The sequence below is a fragment of the Gambusia affinis genome, linkage group LG04 (genome assembly GCF_019740435.1).
Source record: "Gambusia affinis linkage group LG04, SWU_Gaff_1.0, whole genome shotgun sequence".
NCBI lineage: Eukaryota > Metazoa > Chordata > Actinopteri > Cyprinodontiformes > Poeciliidae > Gambusia > Gambusia affinis.
This window is the reverse complement of record NC_057871.1, coordinates 4550923-4562961: the sequence shown is the minus strand read 5'-3', so window position 1 is coordinate 4562961 and position 12039 is coordinate 4550923. Positions and strand designations below refer to the sequence as shown.

Here is a 12039-nt window from a genome sequence, read left to right as displayed (position 1 = left end):
TTTTTAAGAATAAGGATTTGTTTTCTCAAAGGTAGGACTGAGAGGACTGGAAGCTGCTGTGGTTTTTGCTGCCTATTCCATAGACTTTTAGAGAGATGGTGTTACAATTTTGCTACTGGTGCCTGGACCATTTGTCAGGTTCAAACAACCTAAAACATTTAAACACCACACAAAAAGGAGAAAGACAAGAGAGTTTAGATTTTCTTGCAAGGAGGACGGACAGGACTTGCTTCTGTCACAATCTCCTAACCGCTCTGATGCAAGTTCTGCCGTACCCTTTCTTTTTATTTCCTTAAGGGCGGTCCCAAGTTACATAGTTTATTCTGTTATCTCATGCCAGTTACATAGCGTTGCATTCAGTTATTTCTTCTGTTATCCTGAGTGCGGGCACGCTGCACCTACAGGCTGATGGTTGAGTTTTTTTCTGGTTTGCTCTCTGCTGCAACGACAAGGTAGGAACTGAAAGACTCAGATCAATGGGAAAACAGCACAACAACTTCACACATCAAATACAGTGAACATAAGAATGCAGCAAACATAACATAACATATACTAAATATTACTGACACCTTTTATGCAGAAAATAAGAATAATAAAAACGATTAACATTCTGGCTCATGAGATGTCGTCACTGTTTGAAACATGACTACATGATGAAAGATCATTTCAGTTAAAATATTTCTACAGTGCCTCTTGATTTTGACCATAAAACTGTAAGGAAATAATGATCAGGTTGAAAATGATGTCCCCTTGTTCTCTGCTTTGCTGCATACAGAAGGTCTTGACCAAATAGTTTTGTGACACATCCTGTAATGTAACTATGTCTTCTATAGCAACACATACAAGACATAATTCATACAACTAATACAAGATTTGTTGAAAATATATAAAATCAACAACTTGTAGCAATTTCAAAAAATTTTTTGTCATTAAAGGGAACACAATTTCTGGTTGCACATATTAAAGCATAGTTATTTATTGTGATTAAATGTTACACAGAATCTTGATTTTCTTTCATTGTATGATAATTACACATTTAGCTAGGTGTTTAACAAAGTTAAGTAATTAAGTATAATTTGTGAGTTTCTATCAGATTAAATAAGTTAATGTTACGTGATGAAATGAAATGCTTTCATTCTCAAAACTCACCAATCTCCAGCAACTAAGGAGATGGTTTATAAAGGCCGCACCTTTCTCCAGTCAGATACGGGTCACAGGTCAGGGTGTATTTAACCTCAACGTTTCCTAAATCTGATTTGCATGTGAAAGTGTGAGAGCCCCGGATCAGGTACTTCTCGCACTTTATGAGGAGGTCGTGATATTTCCAATCTTCATCCCAAACCTCAATCTTCAGAACCAGGCTTGTGTCCACCTTCATGATAAAAATTGAATGGAGAATCATTCAGATGCATATTTTCCCGTTCAAAGACAAATTATTTAGGTGATAGAGAAAATAAAACTGTTAGCATCACACATCTCAAAAGTAGATAAATGCAATGTAATCATAGCCGAAACACAAGATATGAAATACATCAGGATGTGTCTGTTTACACAATATATGTGCAAAGTGGTTTCTGTTAAAATATTTCCAGATTTTTTTTCTGTTTTTACTTTAATTTGTACTTGACGATAAACACCATGAAAAGTTTTTACTTTGACATTGAAGGTTCGTTTTGGACATTTGTTGTTTGGACAGCCACATATTTATGCTTATGATTTATTTGTAAAAGCAATAAGAGAGGGTTAGCACTTCCTGACTCAACAACAAGATAAGCAGAGCAGTGAGTCTGGGAGCAACATGTCCAGAGACAACCAGGTTGGTTGTGAGAAAACCGAAACAAGAACGAGTCAGGCCTAAAGGGAGGAGCTCTTTTCTTGTTATTGTGGCTGCTGTCTCATGTAAACAACAAGTTGAAGGACAAATTAGTTCATGATCAATAATTTGACATCTAGTTGCAATGGAAACTACAACACATTTCTAATATTAAATGATATTTGACCCAATATAAAATGTTTGCTAACAAATAGTTTTGGTGGCACCAAAGAATCCTTTCTTTCAAGACTGATGCATAAAAACCCAATTCTCCTCACTTCTGGTAATTTAATGTTTATTTTTGCAAAAATAGATCCTGGTATTTACTCCACAAGTTCTGCTGCTTCAGCAGAGTAAATGGATCAGTTTGTCTGTTGTTGAACTTTTCAGCTGATTTTTGATGAAAACGTTTACTGACCTTGCCCAAATTAAACTCAGTGTTCCACTGAGGATCATCGGATTCGATCATTTTGGTCTGGTGGGATATGGAGCCATAGTACATCTTGGCAAAGCTGTGAACAAAAGAGGAGCCACATAAAAGCTGTGCTCATCAGTTTCCATAAGTTATTTGTTTTTTACCTTTGTATCAACCCACCCGTCAGTTTGTCCAATCGTATCTCCGTATAGATTCCAGCCTCGAACAATGGTCACTGATAGATTTCCCCTTGAGGCGTGCAGAGGGCAGCAGTCAGAGGACAAATTAGGAGTGGTGGTCTCACAGTGTGGCTCTCTGGATGATTTCTTCACAGCATTGTCCTTCAAATACTGCTCAATAGCAGCTTTCATCCCTGCCTGTTGAAGCTTGTTTGGCATAAGCTGATAGAGAGGTCGAATAGAGTACGAAACAACATCTGGATGGTCTTTCAGGCTCTTCAGCCAGTTCCAGTAGGCTGTAGAATCATTTTGGGAAATTGAAAACTTCCCCAACCAACCATTTCCTCCTGACACCTCTGTGTGGTGTTGGTGGAGACCAGGGCTGAAGTTAGTGGAGGAGTCCTGGTTTTTTAGGACACCAATGCAAGACTTCTGGACATGAGAGATTTTCATCTTGCCCAAGCCAACAGCAACACCCAAAGATAAACAGGAGTGGATCTGGGTGAAGGAACAGAAAAGAGATTTTTTAAAAACCTGCATTTCACCAGACATTTACATAAAGAGTCAGACACAAACAGAGAAGAATATGTTCATGTAGGAATCCTTGGAAATTATAATGGACAAAACAAAGTCACACTTAAAATGAAAGTAGTTTGCTGAAGGCGATGAACTTCATATTTTTGCAGCTTCATGTAATTGGTAATAATATAAATAGGGGTGAAAGTAGTTTTAAATTCTTGCCGATACTATGACAATAATTTTAATGAGGTACTATGTGCAAATAAGTATAATAATAATAATAATAATAATAATAATAATAATAATAATAATAATAATAATAATAATAATAATAATAATAATAATAATAATAATAATAATAATAATAATAATAACTGTAGTAGCCCACATTATTTTTTGTACTATTTCCATCACAGCTAGCTTTTATAAACATTGATAAACATTTTACTTTGTAGCATGTGCAGTAACCTTTCCATCACTGTCTTTTCTCTTGAACAAATTAGCTGTTATGTTCTGCACTTTTATCAGGTTTGAATTTGCTTGAATTAATAATTCATTCTTATTTTAATTTGAAATGATAAGCGATTTATTATTCTCCCATTCCCACTGCAAGCGGCATTTTCTGTCTCTGAGAACCACCTGTGTAAAATGTCTTAGTCTATAAATCAAATGCACAAATCAATAAGCAAGCACCATCTTCTATACGTTTACAAACCCATGGTTGTGTAAAAATCTGTTGTTTTGTGCATTTTGTTACCTCACTTGGGGTTAATCCATTCAAGGAGGACAGGCAGCTTCGTGGAGATACCAATTGACTCAGTTGCCCTCCAAGATTAACCTAAAATACGTATAAAGTTAATTAAAATGCTTCCCTGCAGAAAAATGTCTGTAACTAATTCACAATGTGTGTGTGCCAAAGTTCTCACCAGTCTGAAGTAGTGTGTGCCAAAGATCTGTATGAACTTTCTATACTCATTCCTAGTGGAGTAGTTGTAGTGACTTGGCAGGGACTCTAACTGCTTTTTGAACTCTACGCTTAAGGGAGGTGTGGTTGATAATATAAAACTAGACACCAAGACAAAATTAGACAATTATTTCAATAACCATTATCTGTCAGAGCTCAATGAAAAAAAAAAACAAATTTCCAACCTACTCATAATGGCTGCAGGTGACACTGTGTTTGCTGAAAGTGTAGCGGTCCTCTTTGATATTTCGTGAAGCGAACTTATAGGCATTGGAGCCGGTTCCTCCCACATCGAAGTTGTCAAACAAAAACTTTTCAAGTTCCAAGCCAAACTGATGAAATACAGATAAAACATGTAGTTTGTAAGGTGTTACACAAGAAGCCATATTTTTCTTCTGCTATACTGATAACTTACTTCAGTTCTAACTCAATGCAAAGTAAAAAGATAATAAAATACTGTTTCTTGGAACAGAACATATTAACTGAAATGAAATGGTGAAAGAAAGAAAATCAGCCAACAAGGTTTCTATCAGGGTTGTGTTATCAAAACTCAGGGCTGCATAATTTTGAAATGTTCAGCTTTGAATTGTTTCTTACCGTCCAATCATTGTTGTCGTGGGATGTGTAAGCCTTATTCACAGAGCTGTTGTAAAGGAAGTAATCATTATTAAACATCTATACAGTTAATTTTTTTATATTTTTAATTAGGTAGTAAAGCTTAGTGAAATTGCTGATTTATCTATTGTTATTTTAATGCCTAAGACTTTTTAGGCAGGTATTCATAAACTACATGTTTGCATTACTTGTATGTTGAAAATCCTCATAATTAACATAAATAAATGCTTTAAAAATTCCTATGTGTGGAATTATTTCACATAATATTTTTTACTTAATGAAACTTATGAAAAAATTGACTTTTATAGAATAATATTCAAATTTATTGAATGGGTCTGTATTTGCCTGTTTTCTTCACTTGGTGATTTTAATCAAAATTTCTAGTTAATAATTTTCCCAACTAATTTTTTATAGTTATTCACAGGCAAACTGATACTCATTGTTGCAGGATGGTCCTTGAGTACATGTCTCTTTGTGTGTGTGAATATATGTGTGTGTGTGTTGTAGGATTTGTCACCTTGTAAGTCCCTATAAGAAGTGCTGTCTTTGAGTCTGGGGTTTGGTTTAGGACTAAGGAGTGACTTGAATTTAGGTCGGGTTTCGGGTCAGAGTCAGATTTTTAAATGCACAGACTAAAGATGTTAAGTTGTTAAGTCAAAGTGAAATAGACATGAGGTTTGAACTATGCAACAAACCGCTCTCTAAAAACATAGAAATGGTTTGACTAGAGAGAACATTTTGGACTTACAGTTTAAAAGTCCATCTGCTGCTTTGAAATGCAATTAAAGTCAATAAGAAAAATGTTTCAATTTTAACATAGAAATTAAAGTTCATGAAGTTGATTTGACAAGAAGAGATAAGTTGTCTAAACATTGTTTTTTAAGTTCTGTTGGCACATTAATCTTGGATTGTGAGTTTCAACTTAATACTAGAATTTAAACCAAATGATTTCACAATATGCAAGAAAAAAAAAACTGCCTTCACACAATTCTGTATTATTTTCACTCTCCTTATCAAGTTAAAGTAACAACTTATTTTATATTAAAATAATTAAAATTCTTATTTCAAGTTGATTGGAACAAATATTATCATTTGCTAATGAATTTAATAAAGATCAACAACACAACAACATAAATTCTGTTCAAAAACTTTTAGCAGAGACTTACAACTTATTAAAATGAACATTTGCCAGAATAAAAAACCAAAGTCAGATCAATGTAACACACATCCATCTCAGGATACTAAAACATGCCGCTAAGCACTCTGGGAAATAATTCCCATTCCTGTGTTTTTCTTCTTTTAGTTTTTCAGCACCAACTTATAAACTCCAATTTATTCAACTCTTTTAGGTTTGACAAAACTAATAAAATGATAACATGGCTTAAATACTGTAAGTTTATTTTTGCAAACTCACACATTTAGGTTAAAAATCTAAAACTAAATTTATGTATATTAAAGACAAGATGACACAACTAGTAGACACAACTAAATGTGACCCAAATGTTTTACAGTGTATAAGACTGCCCCCACTCTGCAGAACATGTTCAGTGCATTACAGGCAAAGAGAAGTAAATACACAACCTCAGACACCCTCCATCGTTTGATACCTTTCAGCTGACAGTTTAGACGTGCTCCATGATTTGTCTCAAGTTTGGGATTTTGTTTTTACAATTTATCTGTCCTTCAAACTTTACTACATTTTTTTTGTTTTGCTTTGGTCTTAATGATGCTGTTTGCAGCCTTAACTGTGAACTTAACTGAGAATAAATCAGAATTTTATTGATTTAAAAAAAAAATTATATATTTATTTTAGGTGACCTATGAAGGCATCTGGTTCCACTTCAACATATTTATAATTATCAGAATATAAGCATAAATGCACACAACATTTTTCATGTTTTGCTTCCACCTCAGAATTATCCACTATGTGTTGGTCTACCACATAAATGTCCAATAAACATCCACTGTTGATTGTAACATGTAATTGTAACATGTAAAAAACATCCTGTAATTGTTAGTTTAATTATTTGACTCTACTTTTACAGTGTTCACAATCCGGTTTAAATACTGTACCTAACAGAGGTGTGATGACTGCTGATGATGTCAGCACTGCATTGACTGATAGCACTCCAGTCCACAACAGATGATGGAAGCTTAAAATGAAGAAAAGTTGCATTATTGCATATCAAGTCAGATGTGCAGCTGTTTATTTATGCATCTTTAATTACTTTTTGGTGGGCATTGTTTTGAAGAGGGTTGGTGCAGAGTTTGCAGGTTTTGCTGGGGCTCAGGTAAGTGTTCACATCAATCACAAGAGGTCCTTTTCTCTGCAGTGTGACTATATCAAAACCTTTCCCCACCAGCTTGTAGCCTGGTACAAATGGAGCAGCATCACACTCTCTTTGGGTCCCAATCCGACAGGACAGAACAGAGGAGTGAACAAGGAGGACACTCAGGAGAAGAAGAGCTGAAGTTGAATCAGGCAGCATAGCTGCAGGCAGAAGCTAAAAGATAGTGAGGAAACATATTTATATAACATTGTATAAGAAAGGGGCGTGCATAAGACTGACATGACACTACCATAAACATAACACCTGTTATGAACATGATTATGTTTTCATGAATATTTTTGACTGGACATGTCATAAATATGGACTTTACAAGGCTTATGCTGACACATGCAAAAATAAAAAACAACTGAACAGATAAACATGTAAAAATGTGCATAAAAGATCAAACATGTACAAATTAAATGTGTAATTGTTTCAATAAATATTTAAATATATTGAATACATGGGTAAATATCTGTTTACTGTGCATTTTATTGTAACAGTATAGCACAGTTACCCATTGAATTTGGAGGGTCTGGCTGGCAGTTAAAATAAAGTCAGAATGTGCCGCTAACACAGGACAAAAACCAGAAATGAATATAAATTAGACTTAATGGTTAAATATTGTTTAAGCATATTGTGATTATTACTTGCACATACATTAAATACAGTTGAATATTTATTGAAACAATTATTTATTTTAGTCATCCATGCATTTGAATTTTGTTGTAATTTTTTACATATGCAATTCTGTTCAGAACAATCTCCTATTTTTGCATGTTTTATCGTAAGCCAATATCACATTTTTGATCTAGAGTATTTGTTCATGGGAGCAGCAGTTAATGATGGTAAAACATTAGTAAATAGTTCTAGATAACAGATAAAATTTCAAAAAGATATTTTTGAAATAAACAAAACAATAAAGTTCATTCATCAATCTGATTTTATTCCCATTTTATTATTCTATATATTTCTTTTTTCTTATCAGTAGTTGGGTTACATGCCGGTAGTTAAAGAAGTTATTCAAGAATAATACAGCTGTAAAGTTGGCCTATTTAGTTAATAAATTCTGAGACTCGATTAGAAATAAACATATTAGTGATCATTCCTTGTGTGAAGAGTTTCTTCAATCCCTCATCAGAGACTGAGCTTGGCTTTATTAATTAATAATAAATTATGGATTAAAATTTATAATAATTGCATAAGCTAAATGTGAGAGTGAGTTCTGATTCCCAACAATTTTGTGAACAGCTGCTCCACCTTAATATCAGTGAAATTATAAATTCTAGGGGTGTACTAATTTATCACCCATCCAATTTATCTGTGTCGATTTTCCTAATTTTTGGAAATCGGTGATCGGGCGATTAGCCGATCTTATCCACTGATTTAATCCACCTTGCCAAAGGTATTTAAAGCAACTGCTATCTTCTGTTCTGCTATGAGAGAGGTTTGACTTGTAGACCGCCCCAGCAGATCATGTCTAAATGTTTGCAGTTAACAATAGTCACCCCACTGTTGGTAACTCATCAACTCTCTGCCAATATTTAGCAAGATTACAGACAAAAAAATGTATATCGGTCAAAATCGGAATTGGCAGGTCAGGATTTTTAATAGATTTGTAATCAGGAATCAGCCAGGAACCTGCAATCGGTGCACCTCTAATAAATTTATGAAAAACATAGCTTCTATAAATATCTTTTTATAACTCAATAAACACACAATATTTTTATTGCTGCAGTGTATTCTAAAAAAAGATACTCTTTGCATATTAAAAAATCTTACCTGTTCCAAAGCAGACTGAAAAGAAGTTGAAACAAGCAATGTCTAAGTGAGCTGAGCTGAGAACTGGTTTATAAAGCAGCAGACCTGGAGAGATAAAGATTCATACAGAAGATTGTGAAAAGGTCAATTGAATGAAGTTACTTTGTTTCTTGTAACGGCCGCTAAAGTTTGAGGTTCTTATTTTAGCAATGTTCTTTATAAAATATCTACGCTAACAGTACGAACAGTTCTACCAGAACATTTTGTTCAGGGAGAATAAATAGTTTTACCGGAACTACAATGAAAGAATAGTTTAACACCAAGTCAGAAAATGCATAAAAAGCAACTCTAGATTTAGGTAACAAGGTAACAACTATCGAAATTTATTTAAGTATTTTATTTCTGTGATTGTGTTGAACTCTTAAAACAGGCAGAAATTCTTCTTTAGTTTTGGTAACTAGATTTGCCCCAATCTGTGTGTTTTTCTTGAAATTGTTCTCTCTGGAGCAGCCGGCCATTAGTCCACAGAAAAACTGTTACATAATTTCTACTTCTAGTTACAACTTTACAACTGACACTACATCCGGTACAAAAACAGTCACGTAGCACACAGCTCTAATTCTGTAAAACATCTACGCTTGAACAAAAAAATAACTAGGCATAATGTTTTAAACAATAAAATTAATAAGACAAAAGAAATGTATAATTTAATGGATAAAAGAGTGTTTTATCCATAACTCTAAAAAATAGTAATACCGGTAATTTAAATGAAATACTTCTACAGTGCAACACACTCTGCCACAAAAAAATGTTGCCTAACATTTTAACATTTTTGGCAATACAGAACAATGATATCCACAAGAACTAGGACTAAAGGTAAGTTAACAGGCAAGTATTTATTACAAAGTTTATTTCTTTTATCCTCACTAACTGTTATCATCTTGCTTCTTATCTTCCATACTATATTATATTCTCATATAATTACTCTCTATGGTGTTCCTGTCTAATTAATGTATAAACTCTGTCAATATGAACATAAATCTGTTCTCACCAATGACAGAATAAAATTACACAAATCTCAATGGATTATTATCCTTATTAGATTAGACAGTAATGATAACCAGCCTGTTAAACTAACAAAAAGTGTATGAACATTAACTGATTTATTTTTAATTGCTGTGATAAAAAGGACTCATGAAAGAGGATCACTTGGAAGAGTTAGGGTTGTTTTCTGAGAGTGTCTGTGCTCTGGTGGAGCAGCTTTTGAGGATTTGACTGTTTTGGAGACACAACTGGTCATACGTGTAGATTCTCCGGCGCTGCCTCCTCCTTCCTGGGTGTTCTCCAGGTGCTCCCTCATCTTGTTGACCAACATTAGATTCAGCAGCATTTAATCAACCTCCGCTTTCTGAGGATGTATCTCCTCTACTCCTTCCTCCAAGACCTCATTTGGCCCAGTTAGATCTTTTTGATCTGTTAGAGCCATAAATAGGGAATATTTAAGTTATTTGTATGATGGTTTGTGTTTTATTTTATCATATTTAGTTAGAAGATGGATATTTGTTCTGGCCATTTTTATTGTGAAATTTCGTTTTATTTTGAAAGGCTTGCTTCCTGTTGGGCCATATATTGTATTAGAAAAACTATTGACAGATTGCCTAAACACTGATGGATTACCGAGACACGGCGCAGTACAGTTTTTGACTGTGTAGGCTGAGTATTTTCTCCTGATTACCCAGGAGACCTCATCCCCAGAGATCTGAGAGCTCGACCCAGAATCCCCAGTCTCCAGTCATGTTAGTGGGATTGAGGAGGTCTTCGATCTATTCTGCCCACTGGCCCACAACATCCGGAGTCAAGGTCAGCAGCACACAATCCCCACTATAAACAGTGTTGGTTCTATACTGCTTCTCCCTCTTGACACACTGGATGGTGGACCGGAATCGTTTTGAAGCTGTAACAAAGTCTTTCTTTATGTCCTCTCCAAAAGTCTCCCATGCCTGAATTCTTGCCTCAACAACCACCCGAGCTGCATGCAGTTTACCATCACCTGCTTCCAGGTCCCTCAGGCCAAAAAGGCCCCTAGAGGAGTCCTTCTTCAGCCTGGCAGCATCCCTCACCAAAGTTGTTCACCAAATGGGTTCAAGGGTTGCCACTGAGACAGGCACTGACAACCTTGCGGCCACAGCTTTGAAAAGCCGCCTCGTCAATGGAGGCACGGAACAAGCTCCACTCGGACTCAAAGTCCCATATCTCCTCTGGAACGTGTTTAAAACTTTCCCGGAGATGGGAGTTAAAGCTCCATCTCACAGGAGACTCTGCCAGACGTTCCCAGCAGAGTCTTACAATACATTTGGGCCTGCTAGGTTTGAACGGCAGGCCTGTTCAGACCTGGAATATGATATAAAATATGATAAAATATGATTGGATCAAATAAATTTCTAGTTAATTGTAATTGGTGGATAGTCATACTATCACACATAACAATCATTGAGAATTTGGAAACATATGCTCTATATTTGCCAAAGTTATGAGGGGAGACCAAATATTTCAGCTGTCTCAAATAATCTTTTCTCCCTCTATAACATGGGAGCAAATTATTTTATTCACAAACTCTAACTGTGCTTATTCCTCTCATTATCAACAATGAATCCTGTGAATTTTTATAACATTTTTTCCTCCTTTGCCAAAGTAAAGCCTCTGATGCATGAGTGATTGACTATACAGTCTTCCATGAGTGGGTCTTTTTGGACCCGTGTTAGAATCAATGTATGGCAGCTTTCTGCTGCGGGTAGACTCAGGGTCTGGGTGCGGCTCTGAAGATCCTCTTCCCTGAAAAGGAGATCCAGAACTTACCAGAACGCAGACCATCCAGCTCAGTTGACAGGAAGTAGTGGCTTTAATGAAAGCCTTTGGTAGGTTCCCATAGCAACAGTTGTTGTGTAGCTAAATGGTCCAGTAGGAGCATGCTCAGTGCAATATATTTTTACTGTTACAGCTTGTCTACCAGCTACTCAACTTCCGGCTGAGGTTGAAAGAGAAAAGGTAACAGAGAAAGAAGCTGCGCCTCACATGATGATGATGATGGGAGTCACTTCAGCAACGTTTTCCCAAACCTTGACTTTGATTTTTTTCTGTTGAGCTTGTCATGTTTTTTTCTTCTTCTTTTTTTCCAAATGAAAAAAATTAATCAAATGTTTCATTTTTGAAGATTTAAATTTTGGAAAATCTGCATTTTTTCCACCAATGCGCTCCTTGGGTTTTATAGTTCAGAGTGATATTAGAACGCAGAGAGTGTGCCATCTCGCTTGACTTACAGCTTTGATTTTTTGGAGTTTTGAATTCAGGCCAATTCTATGACAAGCTACAAGGGTCAGGCTAGAGTTTTTTCATTTTTAATTATGAAAATAAAGTCAGAATATTACAAAAATACAGTGACACTT

The 12039-nt window shown here is 35.3% G+C and overlaps 1 protein-coding gene across 2 annotated transcripts; it reads right to left on the bottom strand.

Moving 5' to 3' along the window:
- Window positions 1-199: 199 nt before the first annotated feature.
- Window positions 200-11507, bottom strand: LOC122829829 (perforin-1-like). 2 transcript variants are annotated; one of them, XM_044114692.1, is made up of 12 exons: window positions 11453-11507; window positions 8618-8701; window positions 6734-7009; window positions 6579-6658; window positions 4488-4533; window positions 4080-4222; window positions 3853-3991; window positions 3684-3764; window positions 2409-2905; window positions 2232-2325; window positions 1150-1372; window positions 200-439 (listed from the first exon to the last, which is right to left on the bottom strand). In XM_044114692.1, exons 3-11 carry the CDS (start codon window positions 6992-6994, stop codon window positions 1163-1165), a joined length of 1551 nt encoding a protein of 516 aa, XP_043970627.1. In that variant the 5' UTR covers window positions 6995-7009; window positions 8618-8701; window positions 11453-11507; the 3' UTR covers window positions 200-439; window positions 1150-1162. The 2 variants fall into 2 exon arrangements, with proteins under 2 accessions (XP_043970627.1, XP_043970626.1); XM_044114691.1 differs by having other exon boundaries at window positions 200-1372.
- Between the last annotated feature and the right edge of the window lie 532 nt (window positions 11508-12039).